Source organism: Guillardia theta, assembly GCF_000315625.1.
Source record: "Guillardia theta CCMP2712 unplaced genomic scaffold GUITHscaffold_15, whole genome shotgun sequence".
NCBI classification, from domain to species: Eukaryota; class Cryptophyceae; order Pyrenomonadales; family Geminigeraceae; genus Guillardia; species Guillardia theta.
Window position 1 is genome coordinate 641,390 of NW_005434659.1, and position 22,159 is coordinate 663,548.

At 54.0% G+C, this 22,159-nt stretch overlaps 9 protein-coding genes across 9 annotated transcripts; 4 read left to right on the forward strand and 5 right to left on the reverse strand.

Moving 5' to 3' along the window:
- Positions 1-419: 419 nt before the first annotated feature.
- On the reverse strand, positions 420-5,176 carry GUITHDRAFT_135427 (hypothetical protein; the record flags this gene model as incomplete). The annotated part of the gene is made up of 16 exons (XM_005837188.1): positions 420-569; positions 760-819; positions 859-935; positions 1,058-1,118; positions 1,159-1,236; positions 1,393-1,494; positions 1,895-1,987; positions 2,034-2,234; positions 2,310-2,350; positions 2,544-2,650; positions 2,686-2,750; positions 3,169-3,306; positions 3,350-3,412; positions 3,534-3,584; positions 3,670-3,795; positions 3,965-5,176. The coding sequence occupies 16 exons, from the start codon at positions 5,174-5,176 to the stop codon at positions 420-422; spliced, it is 2,625 nt and encodes an 874-aa protein (XP_005837245.1).
- Positions 5,177-5,605: 429 nt separating this feature from the next.
- On the forward strand, positions 5,606-6,818 carry GUITHDRAFT_104081 (hypothetical protein; the record flags this gene model as incomplete). Its single annotated transcript, XM_005837189.1, has 10 exons — positions 5,606-5,755; positions 5,804-5,863; positions 5,906-5,982; positions 6,027-6,099; positions 6,143-6,190; positions 6,234-6,350; positions 6,400-6,444; positions 6,496-6,585; positions 6,628-6,717; positions 6,765-6,818. 10 exons carry the CDS (start codon positions 5,606-5,608, stop codon positions 6,816-6,818), a joined length of 804 nt encoding a protein of 267 aa, XP_005837246.1.
- Positions 6,819-7,029: 211 nt separating this feature from the next.
- On the reverse strand, positions 7,030-7,829 carry GUITHDRAFT_135429 (hypothetical protein; the record flags this gene model as incomplete). The annotated part of the gene is made up of 6 exons (XM_005837190.1): positions 7,030-7,060; positions 7,154-7,313; positions 7,430-7,521; positions 7,577-7,620; positions 7,675-7,726; positions 7,777-7,829. 6 exons carry the CDS (start codon positions 7,827-7,829, stop codon positions 7,030-7,032), a joined length of 432 nt encoding a protein of 143 aa, XP_005837247.1.
- Positions 7,830-8,422: 593 nt separating this feature from the next.
- Positions 8,423-9,953, forward strand: GUITHDRAFT_135430 (hypothetical protein; the record flags this gene model as incomplete). The annotated part of the gene is made up of 4 exons (XM_005837191.1): positions 8,423-9,562; positions 9,606-9,662; positions 9,812-9,867; positions 9,917-9,953. The coding sequence occupies 4 exons, from the start codon at positions 8,423-8,425 to the stop codon at positions 9,951-9,953; spliced, it is 1,290 nt and encodes a 429-aa protein (XP_005837248.1).
- Positions 9,954-10,061: 108 nt separating this feature from the next.
- On the reverse strand, positions 10,062-13,455 carry GUITHDRAFT_104084 (hypothetical protein; the record flags this gene model as incomplete). The annotated part of the gene is made up of 18 exons (XM_005837192.1): positions 10,062-10,100; positions 10,196-10,270; positions 10,391-10,420; positions 10,548-10,629; positions 10,676-10,731; positions 10,845-10,956; positions 11,194-11,314; positions 11,532-11,735; positions 11,887-12,020; positions 12,175-12,245; positions 12,307-12,394; positions 12,442-12,502; positions 12,609-12,718; positions 12,945-12,979; positions 13,025-13,163; positions 13,229-13,281; positions 13,324-13,369; positions 13,415-13,455. The coding sequence occupies 18 exons, from the start codon at positions 13,453-13,455 to the stop codon at positions 10,062-10,064; spliced, it is 1,497 nt and encodes a 498-aa protein (XP_005837249.1).
- Positions 13,456-14,582: 1,127 nt separating this feature from the next.
- Positions 14,583-16,460, forward strand: GUITHDRAFT_93049 (hypothetical protein). The gene is made up of 4 exons (XM_005837193.1): positions 14,583-14,605; positions 15,651-15,790; positions 15,843-15,968; positions 16,027-16,460. Exons 1-4 carry the CDS (start codon positions 14,587-14,589, stop codon positions 16,165-16,167), a joined length of 426 nt encoding a protein of 141 aa, XP_005837250.1. The 5' UTR covers positions 14,583-14,586; the 3' UTR covers positions 16,168-16,460.
- Positions 16,461-16,532: 72 nt separating this feature from the next.
- GUITHDRAFT_135433 (hypothetical protein) lies at positions 16,533-17,143 on the reverse strand (the record flags this gene model as incomplete). The annotated part of the gene is made up of 5 exons (XM_005837194.1): positions 16,533-16,640; positions 16,691-16,750; positions 16,801-16,900; positions 16,951-17,033; positions 17,087-17,143. 5 exons carry the CDS (start codon positions 17,141-17,143, stop codon positions 16,533-16,535), a joined length of 408 nt encoding a protein of 135 aa, XP_005837251.1.
- Positions 17,144-17,842: 699 nt separating this feature from the next.
- GUITHDRAFT_135434 (hypothetical protein) lies at positions 17,843-20,618 on the forward strand (the record flags this gene model as incomplete). Its single annotated transcript, XM_005837195.1, has 10 exons — positions 17,843-18,654; positions 18,847-18,983; positions 19,138-19,171; positions 19,221-19,254; positions 19,351-19,438; positions 19,617-19,723; positions 19,941-20,024; positions 20,200-20,297; positions 20,344-20,407; positions 20,466-20,618. 10 exons carry the CDS (start codon positions 17,843-17,845, stop codon positions 20,616-20,618), a joined length of 1,611 nt encoding a protein of 536 aa, XP_005837252.1.
- GUITHDRAFT_85440 (hypothetical protein) lies at positions 20,617-21,857 on the reverse strand (the record flags this gene model as incomplete). Its single annotated transcript, XM_005837196.1, has 3 exons — positions 20,617-20,869; positions 21,051-21,128; positions 21,210-21,857. 3 exons carry the CDS (start codon positions 21,855-21,857, stop codon positions 20,771-20,773), a joined length of 825 nt encoding a protein of 274 aa, XP_005837253.1. The 3' UTR covers positions 20,617-20,770.
- Positions 21,858-22,159: the final 302 nt, after the last annotated feature.

A 22,159-nucleotide genomic window follows, 5' to 3' on the forward strand; every position in this document is an offset into this window, starting at 1 on the left:
ATGACGTGATGATGATGATGATGATGATGATGTGATGATGATGATGATGATGATAATGACGTGATGATGATGATGATGATGATGATGATAATGACGTGATGATGATGATGATGATGATGATGATGATGATGATGATGATGTGATGATGATGATGATAATGACGTGATGATGATGATGATGATGATGATGTGATAATGATGATACGGAGGAGGAAGAGGAGGAAACAACCAGTCCAAACTCATCTGGGACAGCAGAGAAGACATGGATGAAAACTTGAGCTTTCTTGGCGATCTGAGACCAGAGGAGTGAAAACTTCGAGTCAAGAGGAGGGCAAGTGCTGACGTGGCAGAGCTGATGGAACCTCTTCTTCTTGTCGAAGAAGCCGAAGGTCGCAACGTGATTCTGAAGGTTCAAGTCGCTCAGGCGCTCATGGAAGTCGCTCGGACTACCAGCAGCGTCAGCTCCGTCCTCTCGTAGTCGATCTCGTCCGGCACGTGATGCGGGACGTGGCCAAGGGCGACGGGGAAGAACTTGGGGGCTAAGGAACTGAGAGTGAGGAGGGAGGCGACCTGAGGAGAAGTCAGGAGAGGTCAGGCCGTTTGCTTCCCTCCACCTTCGTCAAGCTCGAGTAGAATGACGTTCTCTCACGAAACATCGCATGGAGGGTGATGACGACTCTGATATGGGGGAACGACCGCTGGTTGTCAACGACGAGGTGAGATGTTAGTATACAAGATAGGATGGAACTGCGAAGACTACCTTGACCTCTGTGATGACGGTCAGGAACTCGTTGTCTACCGGGAAGATCCCATGCTCGTGCTAGAGAGAATGAGAAGAGAAGGCGCAAAGAGAGATCACCTGGACATGCACGAGTGCAATAGAGAAGAGCCTGCAGAAGACAAAGACTTCTTGCCACGAGCTGGCGAACGCTACACCTGCCGCAGAGGGGGAAAGGAGTTAGAGGAGAAAGGAGTTAGAGGAGAAAGGAGTTAGAGGAGGGAAAGGGAAAAAGGTATGTTGACCGAGGAAGTCAGCACTGAAATGTTTGACTTTTTACCTGGCAGGTCGCTGAAGAGGTCGAGTGTGTAGGTCGAAACTCCACAATGAGAGCGGAGAGACTGAGAGGAGTTATGCGAACGACAAGATCGCAGGTTGTACCGATGCAAACACAAGGGTGCTCTTGTTCAACTCATCCTCGAACTTCTTCGTCGCCTCTCCCCATGACAATGGTGTTTTCTTCTCAGGTTGTCAGGAGCTGAAAGCAGACAGAGAAATCAACCCTGAGGGTTGACGGGCAGTAGTCTCTCCGGCTCTCCTTGTGTTGCTCGTACACGGATCGCATGACCTCAAGTTGCTGTCACTTTCCCTCCCCTCTCAGTCTCTTCCCTCGACCTCTCTCGCATGCTGCTTGTCTATGCTCAAGAACTCTCCCGTGCTCTCTTGGGTGAAGGCGTACCGAGCTCCCTCCCTTCCGGACAGCCGAACCTTGTACGCCTACCATGCAGGTGGGGAGAGGAGAGAGGAGGAGGGATGCTGGATCAGGTAGAAGGGAGCGAAGGAGATGATCGTCCAAGATGAGAGCTTTGCCTTCAAGTCTCGCCAGCACGGGAGGTCAGTGATGACTGTTGGGACCCCTGACGTGCGATCAAATCCGTTGACTGTCCTCCTCCTTACCGGACGCCTGCGCTTCCCTCGGTATCTGTCCCCAGCCCTCTCCCTGCTCCCTCGATCAGATTCTCCTCTCGAGAATATCCTTCTTCTGCTGCTCCTGTGAGATGCTGTTCTCCTCCTCTCCTTCTCTCCTCCTCTTCTCGTCAGTATCCTCCTGCTCCTACACCTACTCTCTCTCCTTCTCTAACTTCTCTTCTCCTCCTGCTCCTCTTGTTGTCCCGACCTTTGAAAGAGCGACAATGCAGTCTGTCTGCAGCCACAGGCGTTCGTACTCCTCCTCCTCCAGCAGCCCGAGCGAAAGATCGACCTTGTCACGCTGCTGCTTCCTCAGCACTGGCAGCAGCAGCCGCTGCTCGTTGTACCTCCATCTTCTCTATCCTCTCCATCCTCTCCTCCAGCCCGCGCAGGACATCCTCGTCGTGCCACTTGGCATGGACGCGGAGCAGCACGTCGGAGGAGTCGGAGAAAGTGTCGAGGAACACGTCAACTGTCTCGAGCACTCCTTTCCTCTCTTGCAAGTTCGCTATCAGTGTGAACGTGAACTTCTCGCCTCTCCTGTCCACCTGCTCCTCATCTCAGCAGTGTTCCTGTCCTGGTCTGCGACTTGCCTCCCCCCACTCGCTGCTGGCTCTCCTGACGTTCGTTCCGAGGGGGAAGAGCTTGATAGGAAGGTGAACACCTGAAGTCATGGTGGTGAGCAGGCAAGGGCAGAGATTCTTCGAGTCTTCAGAGGAGGAGGAGGGAGGCGTGAAAGATTTTCGAAGGCAGGAGGAGAACAAGGATGGCATGCTGGAGGTTCAGAGGGAGGGAAGCGGCAAGGAGAATGAAGACCGGGGGCAAAGCTTTCACAGCACAGATAGCGAAGAATTCACCAGAGGCCCAGAAATTTTCTCTCTGCCAGGAGTCTGCCGTCCAGACCTCACTCGCTCGGTTGTTGAGGATCTCAACCCTGAAACTCGACTTGCTCATTCTCGTCTTCCTTGGCGAGGGCAGAACAACTTGAGTATCACTCACCATGATGAGGGAAGCCGATCAGATTCAAAGAGCGTCAGGTAGATCCTGTACTCGAAGGACGTCCTCTGACTCCACGAATGAGAGTGCGCGCGAAAAAGATAACCATGATACAACCATGATGAATGTGACTATGGTGAAGTTGAGAAACGAGTTGTGGATGATGCGGGGAATTATGACAACGACGATGACGACGACTACCACGAGGGAGAGGACGACAGAGATGATGATGGAGTTGATGATGGAGTTGATGATGGAGATGGAGATGGAGATGGAGATGGAGATGATGATGATGATGATGATGATGATAACGAAGATGATGATGATGGAGATGGAGATGATGATGATGATGATGATGCTGATGCTGTTGTAGTCTTCAACCTCGACAGGGTATCGATAAGGCTCCACGACGACGAGAGTTATCGAAGGAAAACTGTCGATCTGACTGCCATGGTGAGTCGGGAAGGAGGAGAGAGGAGGAAAGACCTTGATAAGACTTGACTGATTGCTCGCAATCTCATCTATGAGAATACTCCTCTCCTCCTCCAGCTTCTCGCGAATGTTGTCAAGGTGCGACCCAAGACCGTCTCCCTCCCTCCTGTACCCTGCCAGGACAATCGGCAGCTTGCCTGCTTGTCAGCCAGGGGGAGACGGTCAGACGGAGCACCTGCTGGCTGCGGAAGGCGAGAGAAAGAGCTTGCAGCTTGGTTCTGATGTCTCGGACAAGCTCCTGACATGCCGGAAGAAGAAGGAAGAGAAGAAGGAAAGAATAGCGCAGGATCGAGGTCAGGCGAGGGGAGAGGGGAGGCAGGACGTGAGAAGGAAGGTACGAGAATTATGACAATGCTCACTTCAGCTTTTTCCTTAGCGAATTCCAGGAGCATCAGATTGTGTGTGGCATGCTGAAGGTTTTGATCAGCAGGTGACAGAAGAAGAGGAGTGAAGGAGAGGAGAAGAGGAGAGGAGAATAGATTCAGAGCATTTCACCTTATAGGAGGGCGCGAGAGCTTTTGCTCTCTCGAAGCTTTCTTCCGCTCTATCGAGCTCACCCATCCTAGCAAGCAGAACTCCAACGTTGTTCCGAACGAAAGAAAGGTCCTCGAGCTTAGAAGCCTGACGCAAATTGTTTACAACTATCTCCTCCTCCCTCCCTTCTCGCTTCCTCCTTCTCCCTCCTTGTCCCTGCTCCGTGCTCCCAGCTCCCAGCACCCAGCACCCTACTCCCTGCTCCCTGCTTCCTCCCCCTTCATCTCGTATTGCTCTGCAACCTCTCTCTTCTCACATTCGAAAAGGCTTCCAATGCCTGCATGAAGTCTCTCTTCCTCGACCAGGCGATTCCCAGCTGATTGTACGCGACAGCCAGGGAGGGAGAGAGCTGAAGGAGTCGGGTGAAGCAGACGACCTGTAGAGGAGGAAGTGAGTCCCTTCTCAGCTCCTTCTGTACTCTGTCTGCTACCGCCTCATCTAGCTCGTGCCTGGCAAGCAACTCGTCTCCCCTCTTAAACAGCTGCAGGTCACTCAAACCCTGTGCCGAGGCGTCGGATGCCAAAAATAATTCTGAGGAGGAAGAACCAGCACAGGTTCCTCCCTCGCGCCTTGTTCCCTCTATACCACCATCATCTCCTCTCTCGCACTCAACACAGCATCGACCATGAATAGCTCCATGCTCCTCCTCCTCCTCCTCCTCCCCTCTTAGTGATCTCAAGTAGAACGACTTGGCAGCTGTCTGTCGCATGCGAGCCTGCAGCTGCATCTTCCCCTGCTCGACCAGCACTCGAGTGACGGCATAGGAAGGGTTCAGCCTCTCCGCTAGCTCATGGCACTGCAGCGCCTCCCAGTCCCTCTCGAGCTCCCACAGCACGAGGCCGATCTGATTGTGAATGTTGAGCCTCGGCTCTAGTCTCAGCGCCCTGGTGAGAGACTGCAGGGACTCTTCATGCCTCTGCAAGTAGAAGAGCGTCTGCCCCAGCTGGAACTGAGCAAGGCCGCTGCTTGGGTTGATCAAGACGGCAGCCTGGAGGACGCGCTCAGCCTCTGGGAAGAGCTCGAGGGCGAGGAGCTTATCAGCGACGCGCAGCATGAGAGTCTCATCGCTGAGAGTCCTCGCGAGTTCGATCAGACTCTCTGCCATTCCCATCGCCTCGAAGACGTTGGGCTCGCTGCTCAACAAGGACTCCCACTCCTCCATCAACGAGCCTGCGATCTTCTGCGTTCCCTGAGGAGACAGTCGGACGGCCCTGCTGATCAGTGCCGATGCATACTCAGTGTCGTACTCCTTGAACCCGATGAGAGCCTTGGCATAGCATTCTTTCACGAGCTCGCTCGGATCGTCAGGATCCTGCTCCAGTCTCGTAGAATCCGACGAGGAGGTTACCGATGACGGGAATACGATGACGGCTGTTTGAAGCATCACTGCGAGTAGGATGAAGAAGTTGAATGCTGAATTCATCATGTGTGTATTCTTGTTCTTTGCGATCCCACCAGCACGGATCATCCAGCGAGCCTCTCCCTCTGCAAGCCCTTATGTTGTCGAACTACATTTGTCGCCACTTCCCTACATTATCACATCACCATCATCATCATCACATCATCACATCATCACATCATCACATCATCACATCATCACATCATCACATCATCACCACCACCACCACATCATCATCATCACATCGTTGTCTTCGCATCTTCATTTTCTCTTTTCACTCTTGTCAATGTTATTGACATGTCGAAATCGGACGCATCAGATCCTTTCACCTAAAAAAATCGTTCACCACCCCACCTCCCTCTATTTAAGTCTACCCACCCCACCACCCCCATTTCCCCATCGACTCACCCCACGTTTCCTCACTGCTCCACACCCCTCAACAACCCCTTCCACCCCTTGCACCTCCCCCATTCCTTCACTCAGTCCATGCCGTGAAAGATGCGCCTCGTCCTCGTCTTCGCAGCGCTCACAAGCTCCTCCTCCTTCCTCCTCTCTCCTCTCCCCCCTCCTCATCTCTCTCGACCTTCACTCTCCTCCCTTGCTAGATCTGCTAAGAGCAAACCGGCCGCTTCTCCTGTCTTCGTGGAGGTAGTTGGTCGTGCTGCCGGAGCTTGTAGTCTCTGACCAGTCCAGCAGATCGAAGACATCGGCCATAGCGCATGGAGGCTCGACTCCATCGCTGAGACCCTCAGAGAGGTCGGGAACATGCAGGAATGAACTTGATTGATCCTCCTCCAGGGGGGTCTTGGCATAATCCCGACAGACACTAGCTATGCGTTTGTGACCTCCATTGAATCGAGGGACGGAGTCTCCAGGTTGCGAGGCCTCAGTCGATCTGAGCTCAGTCCTTGACGTGCAGGCTGTATGAGCTGAAGCAGCAGGACTCTATCAAGAAGAAGCCCTTTTCCATCTTGTGCGACTCGATCTCGCAAGTGAGACTTGTCATGGTTGTCTATCTGGTGAAGGAGCTCGCAGATCTCCAAGTACACGACCGCGATCAACTTCAAGAGCGTCTTCAAGATGGTTGTCATGAGACAGCTTTGACCCAGCTGACCCTGGACCTCAGCTGAAAGAAGTTCTCCCCGGCCCTTACACCTTCATCTGTCCCTCGACCAACGATCTGCCCCGGATGATCATTGATCACAAGAAGCATGCAAAGATATGGAAGAGGAAGGAGATCGGCGTGAGATGTGCTGCCTGACTTGATCCTCTCCTCACGTCTCACTTGTCAGGTCCGAATCCCGAAAGACGAAGTCTGCCTGCAGCTGATCGGGAAAGTGAGGCGGCCAGGCCATCGGACCAGCTGGTTCCTCTGACTCTTCTCTAAGGTTGGGACTCCCCTGCTGTGTGCGGGAGTCCACAAGACGGACGAAGAGAGCTACTCGATCGGGCACGTCTTCGCAGAGAACGAGAACCTGGTCGGAGCTGCGGGGTTGTTGTGCTGCAGTGACGCCTTGCAGATCGACTTCATGGTGGCGGCGGGAGAGCGGAATGCAGAGTCGTCGACGATCGTGGATCTGACCAAGGAGCCAGCAGTGATTCTCCGGGAGGTGAGGAGAGAGCCTCGGGATCGGGGACGAGACTCACTGGAGCTCAGGGGGCAGGAAATGTCGAGGTGCTGAGAGACTTCATCGAATTGTCGGAGGAGTGAAGGAAGCGAGGAAGAGAAGAACTTGTTGTTGTGCATTTAAGTCAAAAGTGATCAAGATTCAAACAAGCATGTTTGGATTAGACGATGACGAAAATTGAAACTGGAGGATCGAAGTCATCAGTCGTGCCCCATCATGTTCCATCGTCTTTCTTCCGTTCATGTCAGTCAGTCGCATGCAAGGAGAGCATCGTCATACTTCAACTAGCTGTTGTTAAGCGGCAGTGAATTCACCCATCTTGGTGCTGCACAATCGAGTCACCTCACAACCACTCGGCTATAGGTGAGGGCGGGAAGTAGGGAGAGTCTGGGAGGACGGAGAGGAGGGAGGACAGCACCTTCCGTTCATCCCAGCCGACCGCAGAGCATCCTTGCTCCCCAGGCCTCTCCTTGCATCGACGATGGGTGGCCTCGACGAGCTGTAAGGTTCTGGAGGAGGGTTGAACCTGCTGGATGTCAGCCTGGGAGATTTCGGAGCAAGGATGTCGACCTCTTTCGCTGTACGTCGATGATGAGGGAGCGCAGAACCGCGTCCGTCCCGCTTCCCGCTGAGTTGGAGGAGATAGGAAGTGACCTCTGTTTAAGCAGCAACTTCAACCACCCTGCGATAGAACCTTCCTCCGCCCCAATTCCCACCTGCACTCCGAGCCGCACGGTGGAGCTCTCAGGGCCGAGGAGCAAGGGCGCGAGCTGAGCTACAGGCCACCTGACGGAAGGGGATGAGGCACAAGGACACGCCGAGAGAACATCCTCGTCATTACCTGTAAACATTCTTCCCATCTACAGTTTGTAGAACATCTCCCACCTACAAGGACGATGTCAGTCGTTCAAGCAGCCGCAAGGTACGTTAGCAACTCACTTGAAGGCCCCCGCTCGAGGATGACTCCCATGCTGGCCCTCCAGGGACGAGGCTATCAACAACAAGTGCTCCTGCATGAAGTCTCACCATCGTGGAGCTTACCGTACCGTCACATACCATGAGTATCCATTCGAAATACTACCCCGATCCCACATTGTGAACCGTCATGGACAGACTGGAGGTTCTGTATGAGGGTAAGGGTAAGGCTATGGTTATGCGAGGAAGCAGCAGGATGCTACCGGAGTCTCAGTACGGCGAACAGTTTGCGGCTTTCCTCTGCAGCCACAGCATTCGAAATCGTTCATTGCTCCCCCTCCCCTCCGTTAGGTTTACTGGTCTTGGTAAGATCTGTTCAATGTGCGATACAGCCGATACGGTCAGCCGACAACCTACAGCTGTCAGAAGCGACGTGTCAGTGACTTGGATCGTCTGCAGTCGAATCGACATCCTCTCGCTCTCCTCTTCGGTACTCCTTGTGCTGCTTCCTTCACCTTCCCCTCCATGCCTGCTGCCTGTCTACCTTCAAACACGAGCTCCTCATCCTAGTAGGTATCGGCATCTAGGACGAGCATCCTCCTTCTGAATCTCTTCTCCCCTCCTCCTCCTCGCCCTCCTCGCCCTCCTCCATCTCTCCGCCATTTCCCCGCCCACAGAACGGCCATTGCCGCTCCCTCGCTGACTACCCCACCCGGTTTCGGAGTTCCATAATTAAAACTCTACAGGTGGGGTAGTGGAACGGGGAGGAAAAATGCGGGGCATGTGGGCGGTGGGAGCGGTGGGGATGGCGAACTTGCTGCTGTCGCTATGGCTGTCGCCGAGGATGAGCTCGGAGCCTGAGGAGAGATGGAGGAACCTGCGGGTCCCTCGAGGCTCCGTCAAGGTCTACGTGCAGTCCTCCTCCGCTCCCTCGGGCACTATCGAGTTCCGCCAGCTCCACATCAGGAGGAACGACAGGAGAAACATCCTGGTGGAGGTTGAGATCAGCATCATGAACGGCATGGTGGAAGGGGCACCAAGGACGGATGGCAGATCGCAGAGCGATCTCTTGCAGCAGTTCCAGCTCCTGTCGAAGGGAGCAGACGAAGACGGGAAGGAGGTGTTGGTCTACCGCTCGTTGTCCAACCTGACGAGAGCGACAAAAGCTCGCGATCAGGTGCTGCACGTCATGAACATGAGCGATCCATACCGCTACAAGATAGACTACGAGGTCTTCTACCTGGATGCCGAGAGCGCCTTCAACAACAAGAGGATCATGGCAAGCGGCGTCATCACCAGCGGCGACTACGAGTATCGCAGGATGTTCGCTTCCCCTTCGACTGTCCACTCGGCGGCACATGGCCTGACGTTCGAGCTGGAGGCGAAGTCGAGCCCCGTCATGGTGTCGCTGCTCAGAACGAGAGGACTCGCCTCCTTCCAGCGCGGTCCTCTAACTCCCCCACTGCATATCCGAGTCTACCTGTCCACGGAGGACAAGGATGTAGCAGCGAGGAAGTGGCGGCTGATAGGAGAGATGTTTGACACCCCTCTCTCCTCCTCTTGGGACCTCTCCGATCTCCCCATCGAGCCTTTCTACATCGCCTCTGGTCAGCGCGTCTCCCTCAGTATTCATACCGACCACCCTCTCGGACTCTCCGTCGCCGTCCCCTCCTTCGAGGGGATGGCGTCAGAGATCGAGGCTCGGACCCACGGCTCCCTCCTCGTCCCGCAGTGGCTGTCGATGATGACGGAGAGCAGGCCAGCTGGCGTGCATGAGGACGAGTGGGTACGCGTGCTGCCTGGGGCAGTGCTCGACTTCGAGCCTCTGCTGGAAGCGAGGCCCCAGCAGCTCCGCTGCTTCATCGGGATGATCCAGTACAGCATCCTCGGGGAGGAGGGTGACTACCGACAGGTGCTCCTGTCATGTGAGGATGAAACTTCTCACTTCTGGACAGGGAGGGATGGCAAAGTTGTTCCGCGAGCACGTCGTCTGGTTCAACAGCCACACGCAGGTTTGCTCAACAGGACGTTTGCCTCCTTGTCCAGCTCTCCCCAGCTTCCTCAATTCGTCCATCTGTTCTGCTTCCCTCTCGCTCTCTGTTGCTTCCACTTGCTCCCTCTCGCTGCTTCGTCCTCATGCTTCTCCTGAAGCTGTCATCAGGTGCTGGCAGCACCCGAGACGAAGAGAAGGCACGCAAGGGAGGAGGAGAGGAAAAGGTGACCCTTATTGTCTCTTGTTGACGGGCATGACTGACCGCTGTCGTAGAGAGTCCAAGAGCGCTCAGGCGTTCTGCTTCCAGTGAGAGCTGCGACAAGATCGCGTGTAATATACATTGGGGGGGGGAGGGGGGGGATGGGTGAAGGAGGGAGGCGAGGTGAGGGAGAGGGAGCAGGTGTAAAGAGAATTCTTTTCAGTCTGGACTGCTCTCTTCCACCGGTATGTCGTCATACTGCAGTACACAGTCATTCCATGGAGGGACTTGTAAGGGGAGGAGGAGGAAGCAAAAAGATGAGGAGGGGGAAGATGGCGATAAGGGAGTGAGACCGTGATGTCGTAGACTGGTTCTTCTCCCCTTGTCGCCAGGAATGATTCCATTTGTTGTAACATCTTGTCGACGATCTGAAAACCAGAATTGAGAAGCATATCACAACAGACGCCTCCCTCCCTCCCTCTCCTTCCTCCCTCCCTCCTCGTTTCCTTTTTTGCTTTCCCTCCCACATCTTCCTTGAGCCAAAATACCGTCTTTGCCAGCACTATGAGCTTGATCCACTGGTGGAATTAGTCAAGTCAGACGCAACGGCAAGGAGAGCGGGGGACCACATGGACAGCAAGAGCAGCGGAATGGTGGCAGCAGGGAGGGGCGGAGGGAAGGCCCGGGAAGGTGACAGCGACTTACTCTTGGCTGGGTCTTAGGGTTGTTGAGAACCTCTTCGTAGAGATCTCGCCTGTCGTTGAGGTACTCTTGGAAAGCTTCATGTCTGCGGTTCCTCATCACCATCGCACCGGATGACTGGGACTACCCACTGGTCCAGCAGCTCGGTCGGGACACTAGGATGCAAGCCCAGCTGATCGCCGTCGGTCTAGAAAGTCTCAGTTTCTCTCTTCCTCTCCTCTCTTGCTCCTCCTCTCCTCTATCCCAGCTCCTTGCCTCTCTCGCAGCCACTCGTGTGTCTGTGTGTTTTCCCTTTCTCACCTTGTAGACTCCGTTCTTGTAGTATCCATAGAAGCCAGGGTTGACTTTGAACCTCTCCTCCCGCTTCTGCAGGTCGAGCGTCATGAACATGAGGTACGAGGGGAGTCGCTTCCTTCAGTGCCACGTCATCGATGCCCTCGGCGATCAACATCTGAACCTCCACCGGCTCGCCTCGGCTCCCCACCATAGTCACGCAGGGACTCAAAGGGGGCTGCATCGCTTTGAACTGCCTGGCAAACGGACTTAAATGGACAAGCTGCATTGAACTCCTCCTCTTCCTTCCTCCCCCCCCTGCCTCTCCTCCTGCTCTTTGCCTCACTTCCAATCTGTCACTTCCTCATGTTCAAACCACTCATGCTCTGGGATGACTGGATCCTTGCGATCAATCGGCTTTCCCCAGGAATCGCAGCATTTGGTTGGGCCTCCACTTGGAGCTCCTCCAAACGCCTTGAAGGGATCGACTTTGAGCCCTATGGAAACAGTTAGTGGGATTGAATTTGAAGTAGGCGGAACTGATCATGGTAGTGTCGAAGAATGAAGTCAATTTAAGGTTAAAGGCGAATTTAGGAAGAAAGACATATGGGAGCACAGGAGTGAGATAGAGATGGTGGAGGTGGGGATTGGGGAGGCGAGCGAGGAAATTAAGAGGGAGAGGAGGGAAGAGATTTCTGGGAGGGAGGAGAATACCTCTCGCTTCTCGCTCCTCAAAGTCCTTCCTGAACTCAGGAGGCACCTCAGGACGCCATGGGCATCTCAGATTGTCATCATCTTCATACTCCAACTCGCCCTGGTGAGCCCACACGTCTTCGATGGTTCGATCGGACTCTGACTCTGTCGTCCTGTTTGGGTGCAGCGGGCGAATCAAGTCTCTCTCTATCGGGCCATCCATGTCTGCAGCAGACAAGTCACACCTAGCAAGGCACACGCTGATGCTGGACAACAGCACGTGAGGCCAGGAGGGTGGAGTTGATGGTCAAAGTTGTCAATGCAGGGCAGGAATGGACCGGGAGAATGGGGTATGGGGGGGAGCTGCTGAGTTGACCTATGAGGCAGATGACGGCTCGAGACATGTTGGGGACGAGGACATCGGGGAAGTCTGGCCCAGCTATGGTGAAATTGCTTCCTGACCTCTCAGGGTGCGAGAAATTTGACCAGAGAACTTGTTCATCTTCGAACCTGACACGTCTATCAGCACGATGACGAGAAAGAGAATGCCAACATGTTAGGGACCCAGGGATCAGAAAGATGGCGAAGAATGCAAGGCAAGGCAGGGATCGGACACGCAGCAGGTGAAGAACAGGCGAGCAAACAAGTGATGGGGGGAGATTACATGTTCACATCCTCGTCATCTCGCACTGTCCGCGCTGCAAGTATCAGACGACCGTCTGCAGCACACTCCTCCTGCACAGCAGAAATTCAGAGCGAGCGAGCGAGCGAGAGAGAGAGAGATGCTTTGTCCTACCCCTTCTGTCGGATCGATCACCCATGCGGACCCGAGGCGATATAGAGAGACAGTGAGCGGGCAGTTGATGGAGTCGAGTCGCCAGTAGCTGTACCATCGCGTCATGGGGGGTTTAGAAAACCTCACACGTCTCACGTTGATCGATCATCATCCATCTCCACAGAGATTCGGTCTTCTGGTCCATCCTGTTTGAAGACTGCTTCCAGTATCACACCCTCCCTCCCTGCTCCCCCCCTGCCCTCTTCCCTCCCTGGCTCCCTCCCTCCCTCTCCTCCTATCTCTCTTCCCATCTCCTCTCTCACTCATTCTCGGAAACCATGTGGACCGCAGCGCTGCTCGGACCGCCATGACACTTGCATCAAGAAGATTCCCATCTGCCTCCAGCAGGTGAACTTTGACATGCAGCAACCAGCTGAAAGGAGGTCAGGTCAAGTCGAGGAAGAGGACAAACACTTGCTTCAGCTTCCCCGGAATGATACATAGTCTGTCGTCTTTGATGACCTGGAGTTCTAGAGTGTTGTACAGTCTTTCGAGGGTGCTGGTGGATTTGCGAACAGGAAGAGAAGAGAGGCAGAAGGCAAGGATAAGATCACCGCAATCAGATTTTTCTGCCCTCCTCACAGGTATCCAAGCAGTACCTCATGACGAGAAAGGAATAATCGCTCACAGCTTCCTGTTGCACAGGATCTCAGATAGCGGCCCCAACGGACTTCAAAACCTCGTCGTCTCTCTCCTGTCCGGAGCTTCCTGGCCCGCCGATCCCACGAAAATCGACTGAAAATGTGATAGGGGCAGGCCCGAGGCGACCAGGCGGGTGAGGTTTAGAGAACTCAGCGTGGACAGCTGGGAAGGCCTCTCTTAGGAGGCAGCCAAGAGACAGCAAGAGACGGACTCACAACACAGCACGTCTGTCCTGCCAAACCTCACGCGGGAGGAGCCGAAGGTGTTGGGCAGGACGGCGACTTCCACATTGACCTGCAACATTCAGAGGGGGAGAGTGCAGCGTGACATGCTTACAGGCCTCGATTGGAGAGATTTCCTGCCATCCTCTCGCAGCCCTGTCCTGAGAGAGGCTGTGAGCGAGGGCGAGCAGCCAGGCCCAGCTCACATTGCTTGGAGTCGGATACTCGACTTGTGGCTCTCAGGCATCTGGTATGTGATCCCGTAGTTCGCATCGACATCATGGGTAGTGCGGCATAAAAGCAGCACGAGGAAAATAAATCTTTCTCCAAGTAGAGATGACATCCTAGAAGGTAAGGTGGAAGATGGTAGACTTACAACATGACCGAGAGAGAATCTAGATACGAAGTGTCAGATACTCAGGATAATCCAGTCAATGAGGGCCATTTAGACAGTACTCGCTCTAAGATACCCTCAAAGCCCATCTTCCATTGGAGTTTCTTTCTTTCTTCACCTCGTACCTTCCTTGCTAAATGATGTCTCGACCCGGTTGTTCTGGTCGAAAGACTTCATTCTTAGATTGACACCCTCTTATCTCCATGTGCACCTCCATCTATGGGATGCAAACCCCATCCCTTCCTCCTCATCCTCGTCCTTAGTCCTCGTCCTCGTCCTCGTCTTCGATCTCCTTTCGTGAAACCCTTGCGGGCGCATCACAAGCAAGGATCCAGAAAAATACTTTTATGACATTGCTTGATGGTACAATTACAGTAGCAATCTTAAAATTTTAAAAAAATATTTAGATGAGAGTTACTTACTTATGAACTTTTAAAAATTGAGATTGAGGTTTCTGTATAATAAAGGAGACTGATAAGTGATAATTAAAATTATCTAATTTGTACATCTATAAACAGTGCTAACAATTATAAAATATCTATAACTAAGTTATATTCAGTGCGTCCGCAGCTGTGGATCACACTGATTGGTTTCCATGGTAGGTTATAAAATTTGATCTACTTGATGAAATAGTTTGCACAATCCATTCATATTTGAATTTCTCGAATAAATTGGATTGAAAAAATTGAAACTTTGTGCACGAGACCCGATCTTGTCTCCCCTAGCGGACAAAACCTGGTAGACCCCCACCCTTCCATGATCCCACCCCTTCTTTGAACCCCCTCTCGTTTGACACCTGGTCGATAGACCCACCCACCCCACATTCACTTGTTTACAAATTTACTCACCCGTCAATTTGATTGAAAAATCAGGTTCTAAAGGTAGGTCAGGGCTGAGATACACCCATGGACATACTCTCCCACCCTACCCTGTCAACTTTCAATTATACCCACTACCCCCTTGCTTACCGTCGCCTCCGCCGTCATGTCCTCACAAGTCATCGGTAAGTATGTCGGAGCTTCGCCATTCCTGCATGGCGCCTCGGAATATTTTATCGTCCCCTTCCTCTTCTTCTTCCTCCTCCACATCCTTGTCTCCTTCTGTTCCTGTCTTCCTCGCTCATCGCATCTGTTTTCCTTTGTCTTTACCTTCACTCTCATATAAGTTCATTGACTGCAATCCAATCCTACTTCATACTCACTTCCACATAAACTCATCAGGACTTAACTCGTAACTGATGAATCAATATTACTAACTCTATAATCTGGTGACATTTTTGATTATCTTTTCCGTTTGGTCTTGTTCGATGCCTACTTCACTGTTGTCGCCTGATACTTGTTTGGGTCACCATCTTATTAACTCCAATTGAAACGCCCGTCAATGTCATTATCGTGTGCAGACGCGAATTGCCAAGTGTTATAGGAATGAGCGCGATCGATGAAAACATTACGATTTTTAAGAGCGAAATCATGATGTAGATCGTTGCTTTCGAGCTGTTCTAATATTCTTGAGATTCTGTGTGTCTATCGTGTTCCATCAGCTCTCTGAAGGTAGACGATTGATGATGCTGAGTTGTACATAGTAGGAACTTGATATTGTTTTGTAGTTTGTTCGATTTTTATGGATATTTTTATGTGTTCATCCTAAGGAGGGGTTGATGATTTTGCACTTGCGTTTGCGATGTGGAAGATTGTTCATCTTAGCTCAGTCTGAAGCTATTGTTTTCGTTGTTTCCCACTGGAGGTTGATGCGATTTGTGTGTGAAATCACCATGTTCCAAGTTCTTCTCGACATGTTTGCGTTCATCCGCGAATCTTTCAACAAGGGAACTCAAATTGTGCACGTCACTTCTGAGATGCATGTGTGAGTATGCACACGCCTCTTTCACGCCTTATTCAACTCTCTCCTTTGTGACCGCAAGTGTTTCATATCCGCTGGTACCAGCGAGAGCATCGATGCTTCTGGTGGAGCATCACTCTTGTGTTGTTTGGGTGTTGAAATCAGGCCTTCTACCATTGCATCACCCATCAATAACCCTCTTACTTCAGTTCCTCGGAACTTCGTGCTGTTGGAAGAGCTGGAGAAGGGTGAGAAGGGAGTGGGGGATGGAAGCGTGAGCTACGGACTTGCGGACGGAAACGACAACACATTGACCACCTGGAATGGCATGATCGTCGGTCCCCATGGGGTGAGAAGATGTCAATAGACGCATGATGGTGGGCGACTGATGGTCTGAACAGTCTCAGCTTGAAGGAAGGATTCTCTCTCTCGTTATAACCTGCGGAGAACGCTATCCTGATGAATCTCCCAAGGTCCGCTTTCAGTCTCGCGTGAATCTAAATTTTGTCGATCAGCACAATGGCGCGGTGAGTCGACCTGATGTTGTTCTATTCTCCTCTTCTCATCGTGTTGGCTGTTTGACAGGTTGACTCGAGGAGCGTCTCGATCTTGTCACATTGGAATCGGTCATGCACTATGGAGAAGCTCTTGCAGGAGCTGCGCCGGGAGATGTGCAGCAGTCACAACCGCAGATTGCCTCAGCCTCCCGATGGCGCGATGTTCTAAGGTGAAGACTCCTGCTGATGTGGCTCGGCGATCTCACGGTGGTTTTGGATGGAAGTTTGCGTCGAGAGAGCATGATGGCAAGGGAGAAGTTTGATTGCAGAGCAGCGGCCAAGATCTTGTGTTGTTTATGTTGGGAGTCGATTGAACCTTTGCTTCAAGTTTTTGATCACCCATGGCTGGAGGGTGGAGGGATTCTATCTCGCCCTCTATCTAGCAAAGCAAACCAAAGATGAGAGATGTTTTTGCATATTGCTTTGTTTCGTCGAATTAAGATAGTAAATATCAGTTCTGTCACAACCCTCCAGGGCTTTCCGTTGATTTGCTACGAGATTGCCACACGGCGTGAGCAAATCTCGTCCTCTTCATCAGTCTTCCTCATCATCATCGTCCTCATCTCCCTCGTTCCTCTTCCTCCTACCCAGCTTTGCTCGATCCGGCAGCTTCGAGTCTGCACCGCGTTTCTCTCGCCGAGACTACACAGAGGGTTTCATCGGTACAGCACAGGAGGAGCAAGGAGAGCTACCTTGTGCACATCTTTCCGTGTTCCTGTGCTGTTCATGACAGGCTCATCGTCCCCCTCCCCCTGCTCGTCCGCGGGAGTGACCAGGAAGTCCAAGTTGAGCAAGGTATCACCTTGGGAGCAGATAGCGAAGACTGGGAGAACACCCTGTCCTGGTTCTTGATCTTCATCTGCCGCGCGTTCCCTCGCTGCTGGGCCATGTTCTGGAAGTACCTGGGAGAAAATCATGAGCATTCGCCCATTCCACCAATGCCCCTCCTTACCCGTCCCATCCTTTGAGGATGTTGCCGTTCTGTTGCGTGTCCTCCAGGTAAGAGGTCTCAAGTTCGAAGATTTCCTTCTCGATCTGCAAGAACATCTCTCGTCACTCTCATGATCGCACGCTCGAGCCTCCGTCACCTCCACCAGCTCCTTCTCCAGTTGATTCTTCTGTGTGATCAGACTCTGTAGGGACATGGAAGGGAAAGCGAACTACCCTGCATGCCCGTCACAAACAAAAGAGCAATCATCATCATAGAGAATGTGTCTACACGGTTTCTCTCTCCGTTGTCCACTATCCTTCACTATCCTCTTGCCCACTCCCATCCCTTCGGCTCCCTCCACTTTCATTTCAAGCACCATCCCCCTTTCTTTGCAAGGCTCTCTTCCTCTCTTCCTCTCCATTCATCTCCCAATCTCTCCTCCTCTCTTCCTCTCCATTCATCTCCCAATCTCTCCTCCTCTCCCTCCTCTCCCTCCTCTTCCTCCTCTCCCTCTCTCCTCTCCCCCCCCCCGCCATGCTCCCTCCCGCTCTCGCTCCTGCCGTTCATCTTGCCCAGCCCTCATGAGCTGCTCCCGGTGAGCGCATTGAGCTATTTATTATCTCTGTCCTACCCAATACCTAGGTCGCATACTGAGGCAGGCTTGTTAGACTAAGGCAAGGGTTTGTTCCCCGAATCCCCGTGCTATCACTCCCTCCCTACCGCCGCCGCCGCCTCCTCCTCCTCCTCCTCCTCCTCTTCCCCTGTCTCCTCACCCTTCCCTTTCCTTGTTCGTCGCTGAAATTCTCTCTCCCTTCTCTTTGGTACACTTTCTTGTTGTTTCCCACCATTTTCTCTTCCCTCTCCACCTCCATTGCATCTGCTCCAAATTCGTGTAATGGCAGTTTGAAGCGCCATGCAGGCACCCATTCTACATCTTCTCCTCCTCCTCCTCCTCCCCTTCTTCCTCCATCCAGCAGGCGGCCTTGACTGCGAGGGTGAAGATCCAGCCATCTCGGTTCTCAGTCCGCGTCATGGCAGCGTCCTGCCTTTGGAGCTTCACGGGATGGACGCGCTCCGAGTGGAGGTAGAGCTGCTCATGTGCAACTTCCATGCCATCGACGGGTCGATCAGCGTCTTCGGGGGAGTGGGGGAGCAGAAGATCCAGGACCTCTGGCATCCAGTCAACGGCAGGAAGAACTACAGCATCGATATCCCGTACGCTTACGGGGAGGCCTGGGAAGAGAGCATGGTGTACCTTGAGAGAGGGATGGGGATGGCGTACAGGCTGGAGTTCTCCCTGACAGAGGGAGGGTTTGAGGTCGGAGTGTCTTCTTTCGTCGACCTCCTGCTCATTTCAAGACACATCCCTCGCCCCGCCGATCCCTCGGTGGGGCTCAAGGAGGACAAGAAATTCATCTACCTCCTCAGCACCAAGTTCGAGACTTCACGCCCTGACCTGCAGACAGCATCCTCCGACCTCCTGCAGCTCGTGTGGGGCCCCTTGCGGCCCAACGGGTCGGACGCGATCTGGTATCCAGGGTGCACGTGGAACGAAGCTCGCAACCGACTGTACGAGGAGGCGAGGGGGAGGGGGAGGCACTATCTGTACTTCATCTTCACGGATGATGATGCAAGCTTGAGCTTGCAGCCTGGTCAGCCCATGGGACATGGTCCTGATGAGGTTGAAGGTGATCCATGGCGGGAGTATGAGCGGCTGCTGCTCAAGTGAGGAGGAGGAGGAGGTTGAGGTTGAGGAGGAGGAGGACGAGGTTGAGGAGGACGAGGAGGAGGAGGACGAGGAGGAGGAAAGCGGCGGGGGAGATGTGGTGAGGAGGGGGTGGAAGACGAGAGGACACAGAAAGCAAGGAGGGGGCAGAGGAATCGAGGCAGGGAGTTCGATGACTGATCTGTGCTCAGGTGGCAACCGGCAGCGGGATACGCCAAGTACACTATCCAACAGCCTCACACTCAGAAGCGGGACGGGCCGGAGGACGAGATTCAGTGCGTGAGGTTTGCTGATCCGCTACTGGTGGCCTATCACTTTGAAGCAGCTGGTGATGGAGATGAGATGAGACGGGGATGATGAAGGGAGAGCGTTGGAGAAAGGGGAGGAAGGGGAAGGGGAGGAGGAGGAGATGGAAGGTGGGAGAAGGAAAGCGAGGATGGCTACAGCGCGAGTTGTCTTGTTGTGGACTGATTTCCTTGCAGCTTTCCTCTTGCCGTACACCACGGAGTTTGACAGGTAAGGGGGGCGAGCAACGGCTGCTGTTGTCCTTCACCTCTGCTCTCAGCGAGTCCTGGCACTACTCGGCTGTTGTGATCAACGTAAGGGAAGGGAGGAAGAGAGGAGAGAAGAGGGAGAGAAGAGGGAGGGAGGGAGGGAGGGAGGGAGGGAGCGAGGGAGCTGAGAGTTCCTGGCAGGTGCTTCAGTCGCTTCACTACAGGAATCACATCCTCCAGTTCAACTCTCTCTACGTTCACGACAACCAGAAGACCGTCGGATACGCAGGTGGAAAGAGGAGCTCAACTGTTGTTTCTCCTCTCCTCTCCTCTCCTCTCCTCTCCTCTCCTCTCCTCTCCTCTCCTCTCCTCTCCTCTCCTCTCGCCCTGCCCCCTCCTCTATCCTACTCTTCCCTCCCCTCGCCTCCTCCCTCTTCTCGCTCCTCTTCCCTCGTCTCATTCTCCAGCTACAGCCTTCAGGTTGATGAATTGGGAGCGGCCGATCAGGTGGATCACTGCCTCAATTGCTTTGCACGAGCATGTCTCCGAGGTCGGCATCCTGAATCCCGTGCAGGTTGAAACCCCTCTACCCTCCCCTCCCCTCTCCTGCTCCTCTCCCCTTCTCTCTCCTACTCTTAGCTCATTCTCTCTCTTCCTCTTCCCCTTGAAATCTCCTGCCTGCTCCTTCCTCCCGCCCCCGCTTCCTCTTCGTCCCACCTGTCCTTTGCGTCTTTCTGTCTGCTTCACCTCCATCCTGCTCTCCTCGTCCTCTCACTCAGACTTCGGGTCAGGTCAAGTGCCATCCTTCGGTTCATCCCCTGCCCAAGGCTTTATCCTACGTCGTGAAGCCCTCGACCTTCGACATCTGTCATCCAGTACGTCTCCATCCTCCTCCATCATCTTCATGTTCCTGCTCCCCCTGCACCTCCCACTTCCCCGAGGTCTCCTCTATCTACCCTGCTCGCACCTTTGTTTGCTTGTTCCTGCTCATGCAGCCCCTCCTCTCTCTCCTCCTCCTCCCCTCCCTCCTCCTTTCCACCCTCTTTGCAGGTCTTCCAGCATCTTCGCTCCCCCGAGCTGGCCACCAGCACCCACAACTGCTCGGGCTGGAACTTGGAGGGGAAGCTGTTGGACCTTCTCTTCGTCCAGTGCGCCTGAAAGAGGAAGGGGGAGACGAGCCTCACGTCCTGCTAGGATTGAGCTGGGCAAGCAGCTGAGGGCGGAGCAGGAGGGGAAGCTCGACGAGCTGAGGATGGAGGTGAAAGAGGTCCTTCCTCCTCCTCCTCGTCCGCGCTCCTTGGCTGAAGTTCTTGCAGCTACGGGAGATGATGCAGCAACTGCTCAAGGGGGAGGACAAGGAGGGAGGGAGCGAGAGCGAGAGCGAGGATCAAGGCAGAGATGGAGAGAAAGGAGAGGAGGAGGAAACAGGAGAGAGAGGAACAGGAGGAGAGACAAAGGAGGAGCTATGAGAGACAGACATGTTGATTACAATCACGGGATGAGTACGAGACTGGAAAACTCCCTGGATGTCGCAGAGGGGAAGGAGGAGGAGGAGGAGGAGAAATGTGGATAAAGGGAAGGGGGGGATGGGGAGGAAGGAGGCGAGAGGAGATGACAATCGTCATGATGAGCCGGGAGGAGGAGGAGGAAGAGGAAGAGACGAAACAGCTCCATCCTCGCTTGTCTGTGTGACTTTGAGGAACACTTGCTCTAGACTGACCTGCACGAGGTGCTGGAATTAGTGGAGAAGAGACGGGGAAGAGAACAGGAGGAGGCGGAGAGAGAAGGGGAGGGAGACAAGGGACGAGCAAGGGACGAGGAGGATGGAAGAGGAAGCAGGAGGGGGCGAGGGGAGGGGAGGTGAGGGGGCGAGGGGAGGGCCCAGAGGAAGCAATTCATACTTGACTGATGCAGTAGTCCTCAATGTTCATTTCCTCCTTCCACGTCTCCATGGCAGCAAACAAATCAGCAAGCGGCATCTGCTTACAGGAAGTCAGGGGGGGAGGGAGGGAGAGGAAGGGAGAAGAGTTCTAGGAACAGGACAGGGAGTGTAGAAGCACCTGCGTGCTAGGTTCAGTTGCTTGCTCCTTCATCTGCACGTGCAGAGTGAAGATGCTGTTGGTGTTGTTGCTGCTGCTGCCGCTACTCAACATCTTGCTGGAGGAGGAAGCACCCTGCTCCTGCTCCTGCTCCTCCTCCTTCACCTCCGCTGCTGGGAGCTTCTCCCGCAGGAGCTCCTCCAGCCTCATGCGCAGGAGAGCTCGAGAGGCAGCAGGGAGCTTGACCTGAAGGACGAGGCCGCGACCGAAGCGAGACTTGAGCGACTGCACGGAGCCGATGCAGCGCAACGATCCCTTGCTCATGATCGCCACCCGAGTGCTGATCGCCTCCGCCTCCGCCATGCTGTGTGTAGTCAGGAGGATCGTCCGCCCTGGCAGCCGCGAGCGGAAGAAATCCCACATCCTCCTCTTGCTGATCGGGTCAACTCCAGTGCTGGGCTCGTCGAGGAGGAGGATGGAGGGGTCCCCGACCATCGAGAGAGCAGCACAGAGCTTCCTCCTCGTCCCCCCCGAGTACGTCTTGACGCACTTGTCAGCCCACTCGGCGATGCCGAACTCCTGCAGCAGCGACGTCGCTATGTTCTGCGCTGTCGCTCCCTTCAACCCCGCGAGCTCAGCACACAGGACGAGGTGCTCCCGACCCGTCATGCCCTCCCAGAGCGTGTCGCTCTGTGGGCAGATGCCCAGGAAAGGGAAGATATCAAGGAGGTTCCGGTAGACAGACTTGCCCCCCAGGATCGCCTCCCCTCCACTAGGCTGCAGCTCCCCCGATATCATCAGCATCGTCGTCGTCTTCCCCGCCCCGTTGGGCCCCAGAAGGCATATACACTCCCCCTTCCCAGCTGAGAACGATACGCTCCTCACAGCAACCTTCCCGCCTGCACCACAGCCGTAGAGCTTGCGGAGATGGTGAGCACAAAGATGCCCGCAGTGTTGCCTTCCTCCTGCCT

Coding starts and splice junctions, on each gene's coding strand:
- GUITHDRAFT_93049 (XM_005837193.1), top strand. Junction 15,791..15,842: donor TGATCGTCGGTCCCCATGGG/GTGAGAAGATGT, acceptor TGGTCTGAACAG/TCTCAGCTTGAAGGAAGGAT. Junction 15,969..16,026: donor TCGATCAGCACAATGGCGCG/GTGAGTCGACCT, acceptor GCTGTTTGACAG/GTTGACTCGAGGAGCGTCTC.